Genomic DNA, 23,807 nt, shown 5'->3' with positions numbered 1-23,807 from the left:
CGCCGCCAGTATCGACTTGAAAGAAGGCAAAGTCGAATGTGATTCCATCAGAAGTCGAAGTAAACCGATTGCTCTTCTCGGTGTTCGGAGCGTAGCCACCAGTTCCGTAGCCACTGATTCCATAATACAAAGATCTGAAAACATATTAATTTGCTCGATAAAAATTTAGTCTACTAACATAGCGTTGCCCGAGGAAGAAACCGAATATTCTTTTGCATCGGCGTCGTAATCGTCAAAATTTGCGTACGAGCCATCGATTGAACCGCGATTTGAAAAAGTAGTCGCAAAAGAGGTTGTTGTAGGAGCAATGATATTGGCGCAGGACTGACTTTTTGGAGGACCGAAAATTGAGCTCTATGAAAATTAAAACGAAAATCATCTTCCAAACCCAATCTAGGACTCGAGCCGCAAAAAACAATTCCGGCATTCGGAGTTGAAGTAGTTGTTGTTCCAGATGTGGTCGTTTCTTGGTGATTCTTTCCATCCATTATCACAGTCGGCAAGATAAAGAACACTAAGATAACGAGATTGCAAAGAGTTAGGTATATTTTCCATCGATTGTCGTTGTTCTTTCCATCTCCCAATCCGCGAATATTGTGATTCGGGGCTTCCATCGGCAGAGCTTGGGCTGGCATAGCTAGAATGAAGCTTTAATTACCCACGACAATAAAAGAATACAGTTATTTTCCTTTTTTGTGGACATTTTTTGTCCCAAATTTTCATAAAAATGTCCACAAAAGTGGGCAAGAGTCTTCAAAAAATGTCACGCCGTAGGGCCTTAAAATTTTTTACGCTAATTTTTTCTTCGAAAAATGGCAAATTTTATCATCGAAACGACTTTTTTTTTGCCTGTTTTACCATTTTTGGTCAATTTACACAGTTTCTCTTCCTCTTAAATTTACTCGGCTGGATAAATGTCCACAAAAGTGGAATATTATCCATACAAAAGTGTCCCTTAAAAACCCTTAAAATAAAGAAAATGTCCACAAAATTGGGGTGCATAAAAGAGGAAAAAAACTGTAATCATCTTTACCTGTGTTTTGTGCCATTGGCGCTGCTTGAGCAAAAGAAGAAGCAAATTGAGTATCAGTACTCTGTGGAGTCGAATTCATTGCAGAAAAAGTCGGAGCAGGTGCTGGGGTAAATGATGGTGCGGTATTATCTTGAGTCGGATAAGCTGGAGTCGATTGATCTCCGAATGAATAAGAGGTGTCATTTCCGTATGACCCCCAAGGATCGTTGCTCGATCCATCGGTATTATTAAAATAAGACATTTTGAACTAATTTTCTTTCGAGTAATTTTACTAACAACAACTATCATTTTTAGAGAATTTGCGATTCAAACTTGCAAATCTCAACTTTCTGTGCCGGCTGAAACGATCTTTCCTCGTTGTTGTCAAAGCTGCCAAGATCATGATAAAAGACAGACACTAAAGCTCGCCTGAAGCGGGATCTCAAGACGGCCGCTATTATTAACCGCTGAGCCTTAATCTTCGTTAATTTTTAAGTGTTTGACCAGTGCACTTTTTTGCGCTCAACTTTCAGCGAAAAAAAAAAGAGAGAAAGAAAAAAAGCGAAAAAAGCCGAAAAAAAAATCGGTAAGTTAAAAAGTCAAGGCCCAAGTTCAAGTTGAACAATTACTTTGCCTGGTCGATATTCAAGGGATGAGTCATCGCCTTTTCCCAGGCGCAGGGCCCTAAATGGACTAGTCCGGGCTCGGACTTAGTCCGAAGTCCGTCCGGTCTAGTCCGGCCGGACGGACCAGACTTCTGATTTTTGGCTGAGAAAATTTTCGGACTAGACCGGACCAGACTTGGCTTTGTCCCCGGACTTAGTCCGAAAAAGTCCGAGAAGTCCGAGAAAGTCCGAGAAGACTAAACCACTTCCAGACTACTTAGAGACTTATTTTCAGACCAGTTAAGTACGAAAAAGTCCGAAAAGTCTTCATTTTTCTAAGAAAAACTCATTTTTCTCTAGAACCAAATCTTGAATCTTCGTTGTTAAATTTCTGATGAGCAGAGTTGCAAATTTTGTGAGCTAGCTCAGCAATTTTGAGGTTAGGGTCGGCTCAGCTCAGCTCAGCTCAATAGTTTTTCGAAAAGAGCCAGCTCAGCTCAGTCTACTGAGCTGACCAAGATCGAACCACTAAATAAAATTCAGCTTTCTCAGCTCAGCAATTTTTTTGAAAAAATTCAGCTCAGCTCAGCTCAATTTCGACCTCAGCTCAGCTAGCTCAGCTTAGAAAAAACTATCGAAAATTTGCAACTCTGCTGATGAGTAAGTTACGATTTTTCTAATTCGAATTTATTTCGAAAATAATACCTAAGTTTTTCAATTCGAAAAATTTTCGAAGAAAAAATCGAGTTTTTGTTGTATTTTATACGAAAAATTTTCGGATTTTTTCGGACTAGACCAGACCAGACCGGATTTTTCGTCTTTTTTCTCGGACCAGACTTTTTCGGACTTTTCCCAGACTAGACCAGACTTAAAGTCCGGGTTTTCCAATTCGTACCTGGACAGACCAGACTTGTAAATTTCGGCCAAGTGCCCGGACCTGGACAGACCGGACTTTTGATTTTTGCCTCAAATTAAGAGCCCTGCCCAGGCGTGCTCTCCCGCTTTTTCGCTTTTGATTTGAGTATCAACGCATCATTTTTTTATTAATCGATAATTGGGAATCAGAGATTTTTTTACGTCAAAAGAGAGAAAAAAAACGAAGATCAAAGCCAACTCGTAAGTATTTTTCATCTTAAAAATGTTTCTTTTTTTTCGAAAATAAGGAGCGCTTGATGATCGAGCGTTTTTGCATGTTTTTATGACTGAAAAGTTACCGAAGTGAATAAAACGTCAGTGCGGCATTTTATTAGACATTTGTGACGGCAACGGATATTATGAGGTCCCTCTGCAAACAGTCACGTTCCCTATCTAGTACGTACAGCAAATTTTGCACAAGACAAGCAATTTTCTATCTTTTCTTTCTGCATCCTTTTCTTGAGAATGAAAGGAGCATCTGATAAGACAAAGCTGAAAGATATGAGACAGGACTCGTCGACCTATCGAAAGAGGAAAATAAAAATTGACGGGGCGAAAGAAACGATTTTTAAAAAGCGAAAAATCAGAACCAGGTGATTTTCAGCAAAAATTAATTAAAGAAAAAAACGACGAAAGGTCATTAACGACATTCGGAGTCAAGAAAAAAGACCTAATAAAAAGAACTCGTAAATTTCGAGCCATTTATTGCTTGTTTTTCATTAGTAGACTCAAAGAAAGCGAAAAAGAGAGGATTATTTTTCAAGTAACGAGAAAAAAAAAAGGTATAAAATTCAATTAAAAATTAAGGATGAGCGATCTTGAAAGCTTTGCCGGAGCTGCTGGTCACTCTGGAGGAATTTTGAAAGCAAAAAATGGCCATCTTTTGAAGGTAAAGTTTGATCGAAACGAATTCTTGACAATTCAGATCTTTCACGAAGAAAACTCAAACGAGCCAGAGTTTTTGTCAAATTTGCCGTCAGATGATCCTCTTCGACCTTACACAGCGGAGTTTTACGGAATAAGGGAAATTTCGGGATCGAAGTATCTGGAGCTAGAAAATCTCACGGAGGATTGCCAATCTCCTTCTGTAATGGACATTAAGGTAGATCAAAAGAATAATTTTTTACTGTATTTGATGACCCTGATTGAAATGAAGTCATCATTTTTTTAGCTCGGGAAGAAGACCTTCATCCATGATCCAAAAAACAACGCCGAGCGAGCAGATCTCTTTTCCAAAATGCAAAAACTCGACCCTACCTCCCTCACTCCCGAAGAGCTCTCCTCAGGCACTGTGACAAAATCCCGCTACCTTCAATTCCGCGATGATCTGTCAACAACATCGATGTACGGCTTCAGAATCGAGGGAATTTCTTTTTCAAAAGACGTCGAATCAACCTTTCAGAAACCGGAGAAAATTGAGCTTCAGCGAATGTCGAAAGATTCGGCGCTTGAAAATTTTGGAAAATTCGTCGATGGAAACAAGCTGGAAAAAAGCGAGGTTCTTGAAAAGCTCAAAAATTTGAGACAAGCAGTTACAGATTCTTCATATCTCAAAAATCACCAGGTGAAAAAGAATATAGAATTTAAAATTTTGACTGGAATTTTTAGCTTATTGGTTGCAGCTTACTTTTCATTGCTGATTCTCAAACCCTGAGGCTCAAGCTTATTGACTTTGCCAAATCAAAAAAGTTCGAATCGGAAGAAGAAAAAGATGATTCGTGGAGAACCGGCCTTGACAACCTAATTTCTGAAATTGAACAGTGACAACTTTTTCGCCCATTAAAAATTTGAGTGTTATTTCCAATTAGTGATTTTTTTGGTGTCGAGACAAGCATATAAGGAGCATAAACTGATACGAATTTTTTAAGTTTTACAAAATCGAATTCTTATTTTCGCCATTTATCGTGGCTGCCATCAGCAAGTCGACTGCGTTGACAATATCCCCCTTGCAACAGGAGACCGCATCACAAATTGCTTGATTTTCGAATCCCATCTAAGTACATGAAACTTTGTTTGTGATTCTTGATGAAAATATTTTCTTATCCAATTTCTTACCGCTTTCAAATTATCGGCGAGATCTTTTGCATTGCTTTTGACTTTAATAACATCCTCAATGGGAAAAGTTGGGATGAGTTCGAGGGTGTATGCTTCAGGAAGAAGATACCAAGTATTCTCATCCATGTTTCCGTATTCATCATTCACGATTTGTAGCTTGATTTCATCGTCTTCGTATAAATTGCATTGGGTTTTGAAATAGATATCACAGAAATACTCATAAGCGGCATAATATGGGTTCTTGAGGGGAATTCGAAGAACTTTAAAATATTTGATCAGATTGAAGAAAAAAATATTAACCTGGAGAGTGTTCCTTGAAATCGTTGTTCTGAAGCATGTACTCGTCGTTTTCAATTCTGTCTAGGGTCATTTGGTGGAAGAGAATTTCACCGGAAGGATATAAGTAAGCGCCGGTTACAGTTAATGGTCGAGTGAAAATGAATTTTTCGTTGAGATTTACTTCAATGGGTTAAAAATCAAATATATCTAAGTTTGTGATATTTGTTTACCTGAATTGTAATGGCAGGATGAACTGATGGGTCTTTTGTCTTTTGGGCTCATTTGACTGATAATATTCCAACCAGAGGTCATAAGATAAGTGTTCTGGCAAAGTCGTTGAAGAAGAATCTCGACTTCATTTTTCTGAAACTCTTTTTCTTTCTCGTTCGGATTTAAATTGAGCCCAGCCATGCTTCGAGGGAAAATAATCATTGTCAAAGTCGAAAGAATCGCTTCAAAAGTAAAGTCATTAAACTGATCTTCGTAGCGAAGGTCATTCTTCATCGCGTGTCGAAGAAGCGTCGTCACGGAAATGGGAACACAAAGCTGACTGCTTTTTTGATCGAATACATTTATAGTTAAATTTTGCATTTCTTGCTGGACGCATTTAGTAGCGTTTTGCCTCAAACTTGACATTCTGCACGACTCAGTCAAATTTTCATCATCGAGGCAGAAAAATGACGAGGTGTTTTCAATCGAGATAAGTTTTTCGACTTTGTTGAAGAAATTTCGAAGAGAATCATTACTTTGAGTGTCCAAGTGTTTCATTTCCGATGCACCACAGTTCTTAAAATTCAAATACTCCTCAAGTATGAAAAGATCTTAGCTTTTAAAGCCTTTAAGATTACAGGTTTTGCCTCATTAAATTGCCTCTCATCCAAAGATCGATTTAATAATTTTGACAAAATATCTATACCTCGATTAATTGATCAATCTCTTTTGTCTCATCATCATTTATTGGTCGATATAAAAGGGCCCAGGCAGTTTTCCAGTCGCAGAATAGAAAGAAAAAATGATTATCAGCATCATAACCTTCTCCATTTGCAATTTGAAAGTGTTCCGTAAATCCTGGTGATCCAGCAGCTTTCAATTTAAGATAAATAGTTTTTTTCCAAAAATAACGAAATAGTCCTTACCAAGAGAATTAAAATCTTTGTATTTGGACCCTCTTCTTGTGTATCCCATTTTTCTGTACCCATTTCTTCCAATCTTTGCCTCTACTAGCCCAAAGTCAATTATCTTTGCGACTCCATCAGCAAAGACAAAGTTTTCCAGCTTTCGATCTTTATGCGCGATTCCGCATTTCTGCCACAGATAAATAAATCCATCCAAAATTTCATTGGCGATTTTCTTTCTCTCTTTAAGATCAAGCTTTTCTTCCTTCAGTAACGTTCTCAAATTTGCATCGCATTTCTCCATAATTGTTATCCATCCTAAGCAATCTTCTTTTTTCTTGTCCTTTGAGTGAAATATTTCAATATTCACAAAATTCGAGATAACGTTCTTATGCATCGGAATTTGATCGTTGTTTGAAGATTTTACTTCAGTCGCTCTCTTAAAATCTTTGAAAATATAAGAACACGGAAGTTTAACAAATTAATACTTTTTGAGACGTGAATTTCAAATAAAACGTCTTTATCTTCAAAACTTTCTGTAAAAAGAAAAGGGTCAAAAACTTGAATCCTCACAACAGCTTCGAAACAATCGTAATGCTCTTTGAGAAGAAGTGCTTCTCCTCCTTTTGAAATCAATCTTGCTTCTAGATCATCAGTCAATTTCCATCCCCCAGATTCTTCCTTGATGTCCCATCTTTCGATTCTCTCGCCGACGAGTGATTTTTCAGTTTCGAGGATCATTTTTTGAAATTTGGTCGTCTTGATACTTTCTAGAACGTTTCTTTCCTTATCTATAATTCTGAAATCGTCGTGACTAAATTCTACGAATTGCCACCAAAAAGCATTGTCATCATCTTCAAAATAAGCTCTCTCAACAGATTCCAAAAGTCGACATTTTTGAGTCCGAGAAGTCGTTCTCTTCAATTTCGGAAGACATTTTTCCAGCCAAGTCTCAACTTTTTCTTCCTCCAGCTCAGAAGGATATTGAGTCGTTTCCGTGAAATTTTTCTCAGAAAGACTTGAACTATCAATTGAACTTGAATCCATATTCTCGGTTTGAACTTGCTTAGTCTAAAGCAGAGTTTTTTCTGGCTGTTTCGAAATCCTTTTAAATCAGCTTATGCTCTCTGAAACATTGCTGCTCCGGATAAATTTACTTTTCTTCTTTATTCTGCTCTTTTTATGAGAACGAAGACGATTATGACGGAATCGGTAAATGGAATAATTGGCAACAAAATCCACCCAATAGTTTTTGAAAGTTCACGCATTTTTTTACTTTTAACAACGCGCTTAAACGCGCTCTTAATGGGAAACCTTCGAAACTATTCTGCATGCAGAATAGTTCTGCAAAATGCAGAATAGTTTCGTCGGAAAAAGGGCTGTTTTCCGACGAAATAATTCTGCATGCAGAATAGTTCTGTATATAAGAAAAACGACTTTTATCAAAGGAGGCGCGAGAGTAGAGAAAGTTGGCCACCTTCAGAAATGAGTTCCCTACCAGAATTTGCGCGCAAGAGCTCTTAACTTCTCAATACACGTGGTCGGTAAAACCGACCACGGCGAGTTTGGACCTCAATTACTTCGAATGTGGTAATCCATTCGACCTAATTTTTGCAATGTGCACTCATATGAACAAATCGAACCACTCTGCGAAATTTCGTGAAATTTCTCAAGAGGGATGGCGCTTTACAACAGATGTCTTTCGCGCTCATTATAGAAAAATTGGAACATTTTTTACCTTTAAAATAGCATGAGTGAATAGCTGAGTGTTCAAGCTTTCTAAGAGTATAATTTTGAACTTATGACCTCGACGGAAACATCAATAAGAGGTCCAAATAGTCGGCGCTGTTTTTCACAGTCCGGATTTGGCGCGCCGCGCGGGGCTGAATAATGCTTGGTGGTCGGTTTTCCCGACCCCGTGTTTTGAGCGCTTAGTCGCGCGCCCGTGTATAGAGAAGTTAATGGTTGCCGAAACTGCTTACACACATTTTACTGAAAGGGCATCGGTGATCGGTATCTGAACGGATTTTACAGATTCTACGATTCTACTTTCTAATTAAATATAAAAGTTAAGCAAAGAGACCTTTGTCTTCGTCGTTTTATCTTGCTTTATAATGAGCACGAAAGTCAATTGTTAAAGTCTTTCCGCAGGCAAATATTTCATTTTGAAATCAAACTCAGAAAAGAAAGATCAAAAAGAGAATATGTCGACTCTAGAAGGCAATCGTCTCAGAAATGAGGCTAGAATCAAATACGGTCCTCAACTGCGAAACTCGTTCAAAAAGCTGGATGTTGATCAAAGTGGCTTTGCTTCAGTAGGAAATCGATTTCAGAAAGATTTGAATTTAGCTCGATCATTTCTCTGAAGTCAAAAAAGACGAAATGTCAAAGTTCCTTGCGAAAAAAGGTTTCATCAAAAACTCCGACGACTCGATTTCTGACTTCAATGCTTCCATGACCCGGTATCTGAACAAACTCAACTACGGAAAAGAAAAACCAGGAGAGCTGAGCGAAGATGAATTCGTCAAGTTTTGGGCGGATCTTTACGCTCTGTTCGACAAAATCGACAAAAATGGAGGTAACTTTCTCGTCCGGTTTAAGGAAAAAGAATCATGGTTTTCAGACGGGTTTATCAGCATTTCCGAGTGCTGCCAATATCTTCTCGAGCGGAAAATTAAGCATCAACTGACCAAAAATGGTAATAATAAACTGATTTTTCAATCTTTTAATATCTTCTTTAGATTTGCTTTCTGAAGTCAAGCGATTCTTCAACAAAGTCGATACGGATCGGAATGGGAAGATTACTCTTACCGAATTCTTCGTCAAATTGCCAGATCTTGAGCTGCAAATTATCAATAAAACACTTTGAATAATTTTTTTTTTACATAAAATTTTTATTTTGACACTTGATTTTTGCAATATCAAAAGATTCATTTCAATAGAGAACGAATAAAATCGATCCACTGGCACTAGAAGTCCTTGACTCGTTCTGACTCACTAGCCACTAGATTCGCCCTTCGGCTCACCCATGCGTAAACGCGCATTCATTTTTCAGCTCAATAAAACTTCTCTCTCAAAAACAGCTCAATCATCAATTTACACGCGTACTGGAAACGACTTATTTGAAAGATTGTCAGGGAAAAATATCCGGCGCTTTTTTCCTTTGTTCCTTTTGTCGCCGGAGTTGAGAGAATAAAAGAAGAAACATGACGAGACTGGTTCCTGAAAGCGAGGAAAACAGAATGGAGCGCTTTTCGAGAAATTTGTTGAGATTTGGTCATCCAAGAAGCAGATACATTTTGAGAAGAGAGAAAGACGGGTTTCTGGAAGGAAGAATAGGTAAGATCGAAAGACGGGGATCGAAAAAGGGTAAAATGAAAATTTTCAGAAAATTTTTTTTTATATTTTTGGGATTTTGATGGTTTCAAATTCATTTTTGGGCAAAAACCCTTGATTTCAATTCAGGTTTAACAACGGAATTCATCGTGATGTTGTTAAAAAAGCGAGAATTTTGAGTTTCTTTCGCTTACTTCCGCTAGCTCTTGAAAGGAAAAGTGTCCGAAAAGAAACCTCGTCAAGAGTAATTTGAAACCCTTCGCACATTTTCCCTCTTACCCGTTCGTTGCCAAAAAGTCCCATTTTTCGCCTCGTCCATGAGTTTTTTCAGCTGAAAAGATAAAAATCTTGCATTTACGCTTCATGAATTTTCGGGGGTATATAAGCAGCAAGAGTGCAAAAAGGAAACATACACGCAAAAACCCGAGATTTCCGGGTCAAAAAGAAAGAATCTCTAGAATTTCTTTCGGAAATACATAAAAAATCTTGAAAACGGAAGTCCTTGGGAAATGTATTTCTGTTGCTACCAATCAAATTATATTGCTAAATTGAGTTTGTTTTTCTTCAACATTCCCCTTAAAAACGTCTCTTTTCAGTTCAAGATGGTGCAGAAGTCGATGGAATCCCAAAAGGAGAAAGAACAGCTCCTCAGCTGGTGCACAAAGGAAATCGTTCGCGAAGCTACTGTGGAATCTACCTTGGCCCGTATCTTTACATTCCCTTTTTCACAATTATCAATTGTAAGTCAGGCTCCCAAAAATCAGGCGGAAAATTTCGATAAGTCCATTTTGGCTATAATTTTTCGTTAAGTGCTGATCATAATTTCGGTGCACATTTACTACTTTACCGGTGATCGCTGCCCCGCGAACGGATGCGAGTTAAACCAGTTCAATTATCGAGCGATGATCAATTCGCCGCTGATTCTGAAGCCAAAAATCTACAACTCGGCCGAGCTTTGGCGACTCTGGACATATCAGTTTTTGCATTCGGGGCTGGAACACATCATTGGGTAAAAGGAAAAACAAGCGTTTCTTTCCCTCATTTTTCTCTTCAGAAACTGCGTTGTTCTTCTCATCCTGGGCTTGATTCTAGAGCTGATCCACGGCCCCGTCAGAATCGCCATCATCTACACGACTGGCGTCATCACCGGCGGAATTCTAGCGCTCTGCGTCACCCCCTGCCAATCCCTAGTCGGCGCTTCCGGCGGATGCTACGCGCTAATGGCCTCTTTCATCGCGAATGGAATCATGAACATGGACGTAATGGACTTACTCGTAAAGCTGCTTCATTTTTTGCCAATTTCGATCTTTATGGTTTTTGATGTTGGGTACACCGTTTACATGGAGCTCCATGCGTCGGGATATCAAGTCTCTTGGGCGGCTCATCTTGGTGGCGCGATTTCAGGTGAAAAATTGACTTGATTTTTGGAATGAAAAACCATAACATGAAAATTTAGGCCTGGTTATTGGAATCGTAACCCTGAAAAACTTTGAAAAGCTTCCCTACGAAAAAACTCTTCAATGGGTCTCAACAATCTGCTTCGCCGTCTTCTTCCTGTCAATGGCTGGATATTTGCTTGCTATTGGATCTGAAAATCCCTGCGGAATCGGCACGAAAAACTACGAGTTTCATAAAGAAAGTGGCCTCATTTCTGACTTCTACGGCTAATCTGCTATTTTTCTTTTACATGTACTGCTTTTTTGCAATAATCAAATCACTGACAAACTTTTTTTTGAAAGAGTCGATTTTTTTAGTCGCAGATTGACAAAAATATGATTTTAAACTTCTCCACTCATGAATTTTTCAAATTCCACGACGTCTTCAAAATCTTCTACGTCGAAAATCGGCACCCAAGTCTCTTCGTCAATTCGATAATGCACCACTTGATTGATTATTTTTCTCGCACGGAGTTTCAGTTGTTTTTGATTCAGCGCCTCTAAGGCTTTTTTGTGTCGAGCTTTCTGATGCTTTCTGACGTGCCAAGAATGTCTGCTTTGGAAATCGCATAATTCGCACTGAAATAAATCGAACTTCAAAAAACAATAGAAAAATACCTTGTAAGGCTTTTCTCCAGTATGAATGCGCTGATGTCTTCGTAAGTTCGAGCTGTTGTGAAATGTTTTCCCACAAGTTTTGCAAATTGAACGAACCGGTTCAGGAATTTCAATCTCTCTTTCTCGATGACGAAATCTTCGATGAGTTTTAAGGTTCCAGGGTGAACTGCTTTGGTATTCACAGACATCGCACTTGAAAGGTTTTTCTCCAGTATGAACCCGTTCGTGTCTGTTCAAAGAAGATTTGGTAGAAAAATGTTTTCCACAAGTTTCGCAAAAAAGGTTTGAAGGATCTTGTTTCGGAATTTCTGGCTCTCTTTCTTGATGACGACCTTTTCTTCGATGTTCTGCAAGGTTCCAAGATGAACTGCTTCGGTATTCGCATAGATCGCACTAAACGGTTTATTAACCCCTATACGGGAGCGCGCCTAAAAAACCCCCTTACGGGAACTGTACAATTTTTGTCGATTTGGCCTTTCTCTTGAGATAATCTTCTGAAAATTGAAGGTTATACATAAACGAATATTTTCTTTTAAACTGCACTTTTAGATTTTTCGAAAACGAAAGATTTAGCGCTAGAATCTGTTTTTTTCATCTATTTATTCTGCCATTTTTTTGTTAAATATTCATGATATCACTCTAAAAGTACGATTTTTGAATTCTACATACCTAAAAACCGATAAATAAACTATAAACGAGACCTCAGAGACTTCCAAAAGATGCAGTCATTTTTTCTTTCCTCGGAGCGCGCGGGTTTAGGTGAGAAAAACGGTACTTGTGCAGTGCTCGCGTGTGCAAATACTCGTTAGAGTTTTCAGGTCATTTCGATTCACCAGTTCCATTTGGCTGGCGATTATATCCCGAAATCGACAAAAATTGTACACCTCCCGTAAAGGGGTTAAGGACCCCCCCCCCGTCAGCTTTTTCTTTCGAAAAGTTGAAATTTTTAAAAACGCCATATTTTTGGTTCATAACGCGTCCCCAGGTTAAAACTTAATGAGAGGATTTTTCGACCAAGAAATATCAATATTTTTGCCGAAATTAGGGCAAATTCGTCAATTTGCGGCGAAAAGTCCAATTTTCAAATGCGATTTTGGAGGTGAAAGAGTCGAGATAGACCCCCAAAAAATGTTTGTTTTTTTTACCCGTAGAATCCATTTCCGAGGTCAAAATTTTAAAATTCCGAAATTTGATTTTTCGAAAAAAGCTGACGGGGGAGGGGGTCCTTAAAGGGGGGGTCGTCAATATGGATTTTCAGGGGTGATCAAGATCCCACTTGTACATAAAGTGCGCATATGAATTATATATTTTTGGAATCTACAGATCCTGACGAGTCTGTTGCGCCTAAAATTATTAGTAAAAAATAAGTTTTTGGGGGTTAAATCGATAAATTTGTGAAAAAAATGACCAATTTTGGTGAATTTTCGCGAAATGGCCTTACTTTGGCGGCATTTTTGACCGATTTTTTCTGGCCAACTTTTTTTCTCGTTTGCGCCGGTCGATTTTTACAACCCTTTTCTTTCCCCCTATCTTTTTGATTTTTTTCTTTCCAATCAGCTTTTCCCGCTTTTTTGGTCAAGAGCAACCCCGATATTGACGACCTCCCCCTTAAAGTAATAAAAAGATAAGGAAAAAAAATTACCTTGAAAGGTTTTTCTCCGGTATGAACCCGTTCGTGTCTGTTCAAAGAAGATTGATTAGCTAATTCTTTGCCACAAATTTTGCAAATTATACGAGTGTACGATTTTCTCTTTTTCGTCATTTTGAACGATAATTTTTTCTCGATTCAGCGAATGAGGAGCAATCTGGCCTTTATCGACTCATTAGATCAGGGAGAAAAATTGGTTCGGCTTAGATCGAACTACCAATCGAACCACAGATTAAATTTCGGCTCGGCAAGGTTGATCAGGGCTTTGATTGGCCGGCTGGCCGAATACAGCAATCTTATTGGTAATATATATACACGTAAGAATTCCAACTTTTATTTACAGGAATCAAAAACTTTACAAAGACAAAAGAACCGTAAGAACCAACACTGAAGCCCTAAGAATCCTTGCATCGCTTCCGGTAGACGATTTGCTCTCCCTCGTTCGAACTGTTTGAGAGACAGTACTTGCTTCCTCTGCCGGCTGCAGAAAGTCTGGAAGTTCTTCTTGGACATCTGTTGTTTGGATTTCTGGCGACATAAAAGGGGTGTCAAAAACCATGTCAGAAGCTGCTGTTGTTTCGGGAATGTTGGGCGATGCTGGTGGTAGGGATTCAATAATTGGATTTGTTTCAAGAGGTTTTGTCGCTGTCGTCGTAAGAATCTGAAAAAATTGAAGAAAATTGACTTCGACGGTAAGTTTTAGCTTACAGTTGTTGTACTCCTTGTTGACGTCAGTGATTTTTGGACAATTTGACTTGTCTGCTGTAAAGGTCTTGTTATTTGGGGAGATGTTGTTGAAGAAGTTCTTGTTGTCGAAACGGTTGAATTGAGCTTTGGAGTGTCTGTTGCTTCTGATGCTGCTTGAACAACAATTTCTTCAAGATCAATCTCTTCCGGGTTCGACTCGAGCATATTATCCAAAACTGTCAACAACGCATCCGCCGTTATCATCGGCGCATCCAGGTCTTTAAAATTGGTTTACAAAATCATTCGGAAAGGAAAAAAATCGAGGGAGGAGTCTACCTATCAGTTGAATCTCAGACGCATTTTTAAAACAAAAAAATCTCAAGGACGCTTTTCCGATTCCAGTCGACCAAAGTCCATCGCTTTGCCGCATTGCAGCGTAGAAGTCTGTCGGATCTGGATAGCCAATGTGCCAGTTGTCGTAACTGAAGTCGACGATGTTGACTGTCGAGTGATCCTCGACCCAAGTCAGGTCCCAATTCCGCTTCAAACCCAACCAAGTCGCTCGAAGGGGCAACTTTGCTTTTCGAACGAGCTCGTAGAGTTGATACTGATCGAAGCTACTGTGCGGAATCGGAAGATGAGCGTCTTCTCCTTTGCAATCGCGGTTGGCATAAGCCCAGGGTCGGGGGTTTTGAAAGAATATCACGCATTTCCATCCATCCCAAAACCGAAGTTTTTCCCAATTTTCTTCGCAGTGGAAATCTTTTTCGAAAAAAATGAATCATCATCCTCATTCATAAAAATTTGCTTTTTCCGTGATCAATTGAGTTCAACTGATAGGTAGTAGAAATGAAAAAAAATTGTAAAAAAGATGCTTCTCGGTTAATTGCTTCCAGAGTTGTTTTCGGTTATAAAAAATAAACCATTCCTGTCGGGGAAGACTGGGTGGTACCTTCGGCCAGGAGTGTTTCAATATTTTGAGGTGGGGTTGGAGACAACAAGGAAACAGTGGAAGGGACGAATCGAGGTCTGGTGCTTTGAATTGTTGTTGAATTGAGTGCTGGTTTTGTTGAGAGAGGTGTTGATGTAGGTGTTGATACTGTCGTTGTTGTTGTGTTTGATGCCGACTCGAGATTTCGAGGGACTGTTGTTGGACAATCCGCGATTTTGCAACTGTCAACCTTCACGGATTGCCCCGGGCAATCGTCAGCAAAAATGCCCTCTTCCGTCAAGCACTCTCTCTCAGCCAAAATCTTTCCCTCCCCACACGTCTCCGAGCACTCCCCTTCGCTCCAATCACTCCAACTTCCACAGGGAGAACAACCAGTGTCAAGCCGGGCTGGACCAGGACACGGCGCTGGAATTTCAACAAGAATTTTCTCGCCACTCTTGCACGAGCGTGTTTTTGTCATTTTGCAGAATGGACCGCAGGTTTGACCGCCGTCGTAATCGATTGACCACGAGCTCCACGAGGCTGAAGATAGATCGGTTTGCTTATTTTGAATTCTTTCTTTTACTTACGACATGGATCTTCATTACAAGCGACGAGCTGTTGCACAGGCCCTTGGCATCCAACCTGGCCAATTTGCCCATTGATGCACTTTCGAATCTGACTTCGAGTGCCCCCACCGCAAGTTGCTGAGCAAGGAGTTGGCGCGTTCTCCCATTTTGACCATTTCGGGCAGAAAGAATCCGCGGTGCAGATTTCTGTCTTATTCTGAATTTCCGGAATCGTCGAGTTGTTCAGATCGTCGACCAGGTAGTTGAGCCGGGAGCGCTGGTAGATTAATGTTCCGACGTTTTGGGTGATGCAATCGGCGGTGCAATCGGTTATGGCTTCCCATTCGGTCCAGTTGTTATCTGCCAGAACCGCTAAGAAAAAATGATGAGTGGAGGAAATTAAGGGTGTCCCTTTGTTATTTCTTCGAATAAAAAAGAATGCTTCATACCTTCAGATTGAGAGTTTAGTAGAGCAGCTATTGCCAGGGTTTTCATTACTCTTTATTTTTTTCTTCTCTCTGATTGTCTCTTATCACTTGATAGAAAAGAGACTTTTTCGACAGAAGTTTTGTCTCTCTTAAAAAGGTTTTTATATAATCTCTTCAATATCTTGTTTCTCTTTTCTTCTATCGCAGTTTTTATCTATCTCACAACTGTTTGTACTAGTAGCCCTGGGGCGTTTTTGCGGTGCTCGTGCTCGGTGATTTTCGATTCGGCCAGCACGGAAAGAAAGAAAGGGAAATAAATCAAATTCGCCGCGGAAAAGGTGAGCGCGCCTGTTATCGCTCTTGCCGGACACGCACCGATAAATGAAATCAATGCCTGGCTACACAACATTTCCTGCAATCGTCTCTCTAATACCCTGCTGCGGGAGGACAAGATTTGGGGCTTGAAGTGATAAGAAAACGTCTCTTTTAATGGAAAAAAGACCCGTTAAAAGAGACAAAAGTTCTTCATGGATATTTTTTGTTTTGCAAAAATTTATTTCGTCGTGTACAAAAATATAAAAAAGAGGAGAGATCATCGATATTTGTCAAAAATTAAGAGAAAAATATAAAAACATATTTTACAAATATTTTTTGTGAAAGCAGAAGTGGTGCGCGGAAAATAGAAAAAAGGTAGAAATGAGCTGATGGTTGAGGTTTGTTTGAGAAAAAACTGTCTGCTGTTTGAAGACAGTTGGAAATAAATAGAAAAAAGGAGGTTTTCGGTTTTCGATTGTCACATGTGATGATGGCGGTGGTGGTAGTGGTACTTCTGCTTTGGTGGCGGTTTTCCTTCGATTCCTTGGATGATATTCATCTAAAGGGAAAATTAAGGGTTTCACTAGCAAATGTAAACCTTTTACCTTTGAAACTTGATTTGCTATCGTCAGGGGTTGTCTCCGACTCGCCTGGGAAAAGTTTGCTCGTTCTGAAGAGTGGTCGTATAGTCGCGAAGAAACACTGTGCTTGATTGGATAATCGTTAAGGGTATCCGGTCGGGATTCGGGAATGCGCACGAGAGTATCCGAAGGTCGGGAAAAGAGACGCGAGGAAGAGGTGTTGTTTGTTGGAGAAACGCGGCTCTCAATCGACGAATAGCTGAAAAAATGATAAGAGAAAATAATGAGGAAACTCTGACCTTTTTGACAGTTCTTTTTGGCTGATAGAATGGCCCATGAGCTGGTCAAGGCCTCTGCTATCGTAATTTTGGCGTGATTGGAGTCGACTGAGGAGAGTTTTAGCTTTCGAATGCGAATGCAAGGGGGGTACCTTTTCGGAGCGAGCGGTTCAAGACGATGCTTTTTCAAAGGAACTCGATTATTCGGTCTCGATTGATTTCTAGAGCCTTCTCTTTGTCGAGATTGTGTCGTTGCTGGGCGGTTCAGGAATGATTCCTTCATTTTCAATCTAGAATTCGTTATGGAGAGTCGAAAAAGTGAGGGTATTACGAAGGAAAAACATCTGTTGCTTCTCGATTGATATTCAGTCTTGAGTCTAGGGAGTGAGATGAGCCCTTGACTTTCAGTGAGCTGATTCCTTTTTGCATCATTTCTTGCAGCTGGATTTCTTTCTCTTGATTCTGAAAGAGCGTTTTGGTTCGAAAAATGTCTCTTTTCATTACCTGTTTGAACTGGCCTCGATAGTCACCACTAGCTCTAGAAGCATTTCTCGTCGACTGAAATGGTCTCGAAGTACTTGGCGCATTTGAGAGGACTGTTGCTGCTCGAGCGGGAGGATTTGGCCGCTCGTAAATCACCCGAGTATTCGGAACACCTTCGGGCGTTAGTGGGTCGGGGTATTTGATCGGGTAGTATTCGATTTTTCCGCTGGAGCTTGAGTGAAAATTAGAATTATTGGCGGAACAGATGAAAGTACCTTTTCGGTCGTTTCTTCACTTTCACTGCAATTTGATTTCTATCCGACGCTATCAATTCTTCCACAATTCCATGACTTTCGATAACTTCTTCGGCATAAGTCGCGTTAGCAGCTGGCACCTTTGGAATCATTCGTTTTCCTTCGAGATTCAAGGACATGTCCGGCTTTTGAAAAGACGATTGATCGAATTCGGCAGATTTTGTTGGCTGAATTTCGACTGGAGGAAGATCGATTTCTTCATCAGGGTCGTCTTCTACGGCTGCTCCTGATCGGGGGAAGTATTCGAGCCCGTCAGTCGATCGAGAGGGGCAGATTCTTAAATGATTTTGCGAGATTGAAAAATAGAAAAAGCCTACCTGTTTCCAGAGAGCCGTAAATACGTAAAATTCTCTCTCCATAATTTGCATTCTTCCTTGACTTCTTCAGAAACAAACTGCTGCTCTTCGTTGTTGATTTCTTCTCCGAACAATAATTTATCTATCGTAACCAAGCATTTTGTCACCGTCAACGCAGCTTTTCCCTGGTTCAAAAGAGTCGTTAAAACCGCTTATTTTCAAAAAGAACCAGTTCCTTTTCGATCACAATCGTAATCTCCATCGATTGAGGACCAACCCGAAGTGCCTGTTGAAAAGTCAGAATGTCTGTCTTGCGACCAGTCGGACCCTGAGAGCAGAATTTCCTGACGCGAAGGGGTCATCGAAGATTCTTCGTTTTCTGGCTTCAGGGTTTCTGTCGAGGAACCAGCTGTGGAAGGCTGAGGGAAAAATGAAGGGCAAGCGGAAGAGCTCTTTTCTTACCCGAATAGTTTCGGAACTTGACGCGGAATTGAGGCGAAATCCATCGCTGCTGCTCTCTGACGATGACTGAAAATGACGCTCATTAGAAATTCTGACTTCTTCTCTCGAAGAATTAATTTTAAATGATCTTGGCAACGAGGAAGAAAATAGTCGGGAAGGACTTTACCTCGTAGTGAATTGAAAAAGCTGCATGGGATTTTATTGGAGTCCGATCTGTTTTGAGTTGAGAGAATTTTTTTCAGGAAAAATTTTCTAGAGCTCAAAGTAAAATTTTTGATATCAGTTTTTCGCTTTCTTTAAACTCATTCCTGTCATCATTTTTCCAAATATTTATTCTTTCTTCATGAAAATTTTTCTCTTTTCCTTTTCTTTTTCAGTTTTCTCTTGCAAAAAATTCTTTCACGCGCCTGCGGGCATTGCCGAAATCGCCCGAAAACAAAAAAAAATCAAAATCTTTTGCTGGTCACTCTGCCCCAGGGCGGAACAAAGAAACACTTCTCCGCAAATATTGGACGCTCCCATTGACCAATCAAAAACTACACGCAGTGCCCAAAGAAGATCTAGAACGTCATGACCGCTTTTGTCTCCAAAACTGATTTGTCCTTCATTTTACTAGCTTTTTTTTTATTTTTTTTTTATTAATTTTCAGAATATTTTCCTAAAAAGTCTCCGAAGCAAGTTGAATTTTCGACATGCATTGAGTTTATTTACACATATAATTCTTTATCAATGATTTGAATAGAATAAGCAGTTGGGAAAAGATACCACATATTTGTCTTGATGCCACAGTCAACTTCAACATTGACGAGCTTCATGAAAACATTAGCTGCTGGGTCAAAGTATTGGTAATTATTTTGTTGGACAAATTGATTTCGCACAAAAAAGTCGTTATGCATATAATACGGTCGCTCCATTGGGATTTTCACACAAGCAGTCATTTCAGGGAATGACTCATCAACAAGGGAGCTTTGTAGAATGTACTGTCTGTTAACGGTGTCGACGCGATCAAGAAGAAGCTGATGCCAGTTTTCGTGGAGAACTCGATTTTCATCTTGTGTTATGTAACAGCAAGAAACAGTCAGAGGTCGGTCGAAAACGAAATTCTCATTCAATTCAACTAAACATATAAGTAAAAAATCTTTCTGCAATTCAAATAAAGATACCTGAGTTAAAAAAGAACTTTGAGGTAGCGATGAAGTCCTGCTCTTTTATCAACAAAAGAAGCTGTTTCCATCCTTCGAAAAACGGGTATTCAATTTCATTTGTTTCTTGATTCCTTACGGGAATGCAAAACATGAAATTTTTCTCTTCAAGTCGACGGAGCAATTTGTCGACACTCATATTTTGTTGGGCTAAATAATGGGATAAGGGTTGGCAAAAATTAAGGGGGACGTGTCTTGAACCGACAAAAAAATTCGACAAATTTTGCGTGGAAATTTTCAACCAATCAGAATCCTGGATTTGGCAAACCGGCCAATTAGCAGCCGAGTAGCCGCCTACGCAAAATTTGTCGAATTTTTTGTCGGTTCCAGACACCATCCCAAATTAAGGGGGGCACCTTTGTACTTTCTTCTAGGGGATGGGTTCAGGTCCATTCCATCAAAATTTCGCGGATAAATGTGAAATATCAATGTTTTCAAAAGAAAATCGAAGGTGTACGGCTTCATTTGATCATCAACAGTATTCGGGTTAATTTCACGAAGTCTTTCCTTGATTGCATATCGTAGTAAATTCGTCACAGCTTAAAATATCATATGAATCATAATCAAGGAGAAAAAGCTTACAAATGGAAACTGACAATTCAGAACTTTTCTGATCGATTGCATGCTTTGTAACATTTTGGAAATCATAAGAATTGTGTCTTGAAAGATCTTCTTTCCATTTCAGCATCTCGACCGATTTCGCGGTTCTGTTGGAAATTTCAATTTGTTGTCCAAAAGAGTCGAGGCTTATTTGAACCACTCGGTTCATTTTCATGACTTCGTGAATCATTCGCATTCTTGAGCGGTGTGGATCCGTCGCTTGGCCGAATTTCATTTGCAGAATGTCGATTTTGGCATCTTTCTCATGAAGGCGTAGCGGGGCAAGGAAAACTTCGAAATCAAGTCCACATTGTTGAAAGTTGAATTTGATCGTTTCAAGAGGGATTGATGTGAAAAAATTGATGTTCCAAGCAGTGAACCATTCACAGGTAAGGAAGATCAGAAGCCTCCTAAAGGGAGAGACAGCGACTGGCTGATTGTTCAATGCCTTGCTGTAGGTAAATCCAGGGGTACCAGAAAGAAGCCTTTCTTCGTTGAGAAATTTTTCATGGGGTCGTCTAAAGAAGAATTTAACAGTGAAACAGGGCTGACAAAATGGTGCCCCACGGGTGTATTGAACCGAAAAAAAATCTCGACAAATTTTGCGGGAAAGTTTTTAACCAATCAGAAGCCCGGATTCAGCTTATCTGTCAATCAGCTGCTGAGGAGCCGTCCACGTAGGTTGTAGGCGGTCACCTGGGTTTTCAAACCCAGAGTCGCAAAAGTGTCTAGCCTGGGTTTTCTAATCCCAGGACACAAAATCGTTGAGCCTGGGTTTTGTTCAGAAAATGTTCAGATTTGTGTGAATCCTGATCATCTGGTTTTATGTGGCCTTAGCTTACCTTAGCCTGACTAAACTACCGGTACTAATTTGTACTGTCAGCTCAAAATATAGTCCAGAAAAATGTGAGAAGGCAAAAAAATACGACTGGAGTGCGCTCCGCGCCTGATTCGATAGGAAAATTCAATCTTAAGCTAGTCAATTGTTTCTCCTTTCGCGCCTTCACTAAGAAGGCCATTAACGGTGTTGCCAGTACCAATAAGCTTTAGTGCTGAATGTTCCTCGGGCCAAAATCGCAGAGTATAGGCAGAATTTCTGTTTGTAGACATATTAAAATCTGTTTTCATCCATGCATGGTTTGCCAAATCTAGACTCTCAGAAGTGGCGAGCCTGGGTTTTGAAAAACCCAGGCTGATGAATTTGACAATCTGGGACTGGTTAACCCAGGCTGGGCATTTTGCGACTCTGGGTTTGAAAACCCAGGGGACCGCATACCACCGTCCACGTAGAAATTTACGTCGATTCCAGACACCACCCCCCGCCCCGTAGTGTCTGGTAATTTGATCGAGTGGTGGTCAAATGGATATTTGAGAAATTATGTTTTTGATCCTTACCGATATCCGAGTTTTCTTGTCCAAATACTCTCTTTCTTGTGACATCTTATCTGATAACTGCCATGAACTTGGTCGCCTTGACCGATAACAAGGCCGAAATCTCCAATTTTAATTGCTGAATCATCATAAGTCACAAACATATTTGACGCTTTCAAGTCAGTTTGAACGATGCGATACTCTTCCAGCAAAAATCGCTTTCCTTCAAAAATCGATCGGGCAATACGCTTTCTCTCGTCAGGTCCAAGTTCTGCATTTTCGAGCGCTCTCCACAAATTCTGCTTCATTTTGGGCATAAATGTTATCCAGCCCAAACAGTCAGTTCGCTCGATGTCGTCTTTGTGGAAAATTCGTGAATTGGCAACATGCTTGATGATGTTTCTGTGTTGGACAAGGTCGTTTCGAGGATCATCAACTAAAAAATTTTGAAATAATTTCTCAAAAAAAATGTTTTTTTCGTTAATTTCGAACTTACAAATATCAGTGTCAATTATATAGTCCGTGACTTTCTTCCCATGGCTTAGAATCGAAAGATCAAAGAGATGAGCTTTTGCAGCGTAAGTTACTCCATCAACTTCCATTTCCATCACGAGACCCTCTCCTCCTCGATCAATCAAAGTCTTGCTGATGATCGCTTCTCCTTGGAATTCTTCTTTGTAGTCTGTGAAAACGAGGGCCTGTTCTTTTGAAAGAGGAAATTCTCTCGTACTCTCTCTGCCACGAATCTTGAGATAAAGAGTTTTGTTCCGCTCGAAAATATAGGCTGTTTCCCATTTCTGATTCTGCATTTCTATTTCGACGACATCTTCAACAGTTTCGATCAAAAAGAACGACTGGACTCGTTTCAAATCCTCTCGACTCAAGGGTGGTCCATAAAGCTTTGGATGATTTTTCTGTTCAAGATCTTTGATGATTTCTTTCATGATTGGGGTGAGTTTGAGTTTTTTTTTCGTGTCATCGGGCATCGTGACTTGCATGATATCAGAGTTTCGTTCGAATTTGACAAATTTCCAGTCGAATGCTTCAGTTCTTTCAAGACAATTGAGCAAGTACGGCATCGCATCGTCAGTATAATCAGAAAATCGCTTGGTATAAACTCGAGAAAGCATGTCAATTGAAGCGTCATTGAATTTTCGTATTTTTTCTTCAATCGGCTTTCTGTTAATTTTATCGATTTTCAAGAAATAAGCGGTTGGGAAAATGTACCAAGTTTCTTGCTCTATCCCGCTAGGATCACCATAAAATGCATCAATATTTTGATTTGGATAGTCTTCAAGCTCGTCCTCGGAGTTCAAAAAGAATCTGTTCTGAACCGGAATCCGAATTGAACCCTTTTTCGGATCTTGATCAGCTCGAAGAGTAAGAACAAAATACCCTTCTTCGATTTGTTGAAGTATTAGCTGGTGCGTATTTATTCCATCTTCAGAATAGTACATTCCGGTTACTGATACGGGAAAATGAGCTTCAGAAACAACCAATGAAGTCAGGTCAACGGAACCAAAATCAACTTCGTAATCAGCTTGAATTTTGTGTGGCAAGAGCTGCTTTGCAATAATTCGCCAACCTTCTTCCAAAAGATGAGTTTTTCTTGTAAACCGCTCTAGAATGCTCTCGATGTCCAGCATAGAGCTTGTTTCGTTTCCGCGGTGTCCAAGACCGCCCAAAAACTTCGGACAGCAAATCAAAATGAAAATTCGGAGAATATTATCCAGAGAAAAGAGATTTTTTCCGCTTTCACTTTCAATGTCTTCTTTGAGATTTAGTATCTCATGATGAAATAATGAGCAAGCTCAGAGGAATCTTTAACTCTTTATCATTTCATTTATAATTTTCCGACTGTAGCTGGTATTGATCCCAAAAACCAAAGGTCATTCTTCAAGGGTTTCTTTTAACAACGACCGGGCTGATTTTCATAATTGACCAATCAGAGGGCAGAATAACGCTTCTTGATGAGAATTCTCCAGGTCCGGAGACCCAAGACTCGAGATAATCTGTACAAGAGGGTCGTTCAATAACGACTGGGCTGATTCATAAGTATTTCCTTCACGCTCTGACTGGTCAATATGTTAAATCAGCCGTGTGATTCTTTTGTTAGGTTTGCGACTTGGGGGCGGAAAACCTAATGTGCAGTGGAAAACTAGAATTTCGTAAATTTGACCGGAAGTACCCAAAACTCTAGAATTTTCAAGGGAAACATATACAGTCGGAGTCCAAAATAAGGGACTTTTTTTGTTCCAAAATTTTCGAAAA

At 39.8% G+C, this 23,807-nt stretch overlaps 7 protein-coding genes across 8 annotated transcripts; 3 read left to right on the top strand and 4 right to left on the bottom strand.

Annotated features, from left to right (window-relative positions):
• Positions 1 to 1,489: 1,489 nt before the first annotated feature.
• Positions 1,490 to 4,336, top strand: LOC145700259 (inositol-trisphosphate 3-kinase C-like). 2 transcript variants are annotated; one of them, XM_081777517.1, is made up of 5 exons: positions 1,490 to 1,598; positions 3,340 to 3,421; positions 3,458 to 3,634; positions 3,704 to 4,096; positions 4,141 to 4,336. In XM_081777517.1, the coding sequence occupies exons 2-5, from the start codon at positions 3,341 to 3,343 to the stop codon at positions 4,294 to 4,296; spliced, it is 807 nt and encodes a 268-aa protein (XP_081633643.1). In that variant the 5' UTR covers positions 1,490 to 1,598; position 3,340; the 3' UTR covers positions 4,297 to 4,336. The 2 variants fall into 2 exon arrangements, with proteins under 2 accessions (XP_081633643.1, XP_081633637.1); XM_081777511.1 differs by lacking the exon at positions 1,490 to 1,598 and adding an exon at positions 2,894 to 3,125.
• A 3,743-nt stretch (positions 4,337 to 8,079) lies between these two features.
• On the top strand, positions 8,080 to 8,850 carry LOC145704092 (calcium-binding protein LPS1-alpha-like). The gene is made up of 3 exons (XM_081781530.1): positions 8,080 to 8,559; positions 8,605 to 8,679; positions 8,723 to 8,850. The coding sequence occupies exons 1-3, from the start codon at positions 8,364 to 8,366 to the stop codon at positions 8,848 to 8,850; spliced, it is 399 nt and encodes a 132-aa protein (XP_081637656.1). The 5' UTR covers positions 8,080 to 8,363.
• Positions 8,851 to 9,052: 202 nt separating this feature from the next.
• On the top strand, positions 9,053 to 11,329 carry LOC145699887 (rhomboid-related protein 2-like). Its single transcript, XM_081777139.1, has 5 exons — positions 9,053 to 9,320; positions 9,914 to 10,057; positions 10,128 to 10,326; positions 10,372 to 10,721; positions 10,774 to 11,329. Exons 1-5 carry the CDS (start codon positions 9,188 to 9,190, stop codon positions 10,983 to 10,985), a joined length of 1,038 nt encoding a protein of 345 aa, XP_081633265.1. The 5' UTR covers positions 9,053 to 9,187; the 3' UTR covers positions 10,986 to 11,329.
• On the bottom strand, positions 11,050 to 13,165 carry LOC145699892 (zinc finger Y-chromosomal protein-like). Its single transcript, XM_081777154.1, has 3 exons — positions 13,014 to 13,165; positions 11,372 to 11,764; positions 11,050 to 11,332 (listed from the first exon to the last, which is right to left on the bottom strand). The coding sequence occupies exons 1-3, from the start codon at positions 13,131 to 13,133 to the stop codon at positions 11,096 to 11,098; spliced, it is 750 nt and encodes a 249-aa protein (XP_081633280.1). The 5' UTR covers positions 13,134 to 13,165; the 3' UTR covers positions 11,050 to 11,095.
• Positions 13,166 to 13,365: 200 nt separating this feature from the next.
• LOC145702688 (uncharacterized) lies at positions 13,366 to 15,916 on the bottom strand. The gene is made up of 6 exons (XM_081779951.1): positions 15,656 to 15,916; positions 15,228 to 15,578; positions 14,659 to 15,180; positions 14,043 to 14,468; positions 13,728 to 13,984; positions 13,366 to 13,680 (listed from the first exon to the last, which is right to left on the bottom strand). The coding sequence occupies exons 1-6, from the start codon at positions 15,699 to 15,701 to the stop codon at positions 13,375 to 13,377; spliced, it is 1,908 nt and encodes a 635-aa protein (XP_081636077.1). The 5' UTR covers positions 15,702 to 15,916; the 3' UTR covers positions 13,366 to 13,374.
• Positions 15,917 to 16,176: 260 nt separating this feature from the next.
• On the bottom strand, positions 16,177 to 18,580 carry LOC145706589 (uncharacterized). The gene is made up of 10 exons (XM_081784013.1): positions 18,530 to 18,580; positions 18,364 to 18,429; positions 17,923 to 18,320; positions 17,567 to 17,881; positions 17,313 to 17,523; positions 17,140 to 17,270; positions 16,961 to 17,098; positions 16,830 to 16,916; positions 16,555 to 16,789; positions 16,177 to 16,508 (listed from the first exon to the last, which is right to left on the bottom strand). The coding sequence occupies exons 4-10, from the start codon at positions 17,722 to 17,724 to the stop codon at positions 16,428 to 16,430; spliced, it is 1,041 nt and encodes a 346-aa protein (XP_081640139.1). The 5' UTR covers positions 17,725 to 17,881; positions 17,923 to 18,320; positions 18,364 to 18,429; positions 18,530 to 18,580; the 3' UTR covers positions 16,177 to 16,427.
• Positions 18,581 to 19,057: 477 nt separating this feature from the next.
• LOC145707159 (uncharacterized) lies at positions 19,058 to 23,372 on the bottom strand. Its single transcript, XM_081784652.1, has 6 exons — positions 22,033 to 23,372; positions 21,561 to 21,972; positions 20,148 to 20,683; positions 19,922 to 20,104; positions 19,527 to 19,715; positions 19,058 to 19,480 (listed from the first exon to the last, which is right to left on the bottom strand). The coding sequence occupies exons 1-6, from the start codon at positions 23,180 to 23,182 to the stop codon at positions 19,071 to 19,073; spliced, it is 2,880 nt and encodes a 959-aa protein (XP_081640778.1). The 5' UTR covers positions 23,183 to 23,372; the 3' UTR covers positions 19,058 to 19,070.
• Positions 23,373 to 23,807: the final 435 nt, after the last annotated feature.

The sequence above is a fragment of the Oikopleura dioica genome, chromosome 1, assembly GCF_907165135.1.
Source record: "Oikopleura dioica chromosome 1, OKI2018_I68_1.0, whole genome shotgun sequence".
Lineage (NCBI taxonomy): Eukaryota > Metazoa > Chordata > Appendicularia > Copelata > Oikopleuridae > Oikopleura > Oikopleura dioica.
Note: the sequence above shows the minus strand (reverse complement) of the source record. Positions and strands in the feature narration are given on the sequence as shown.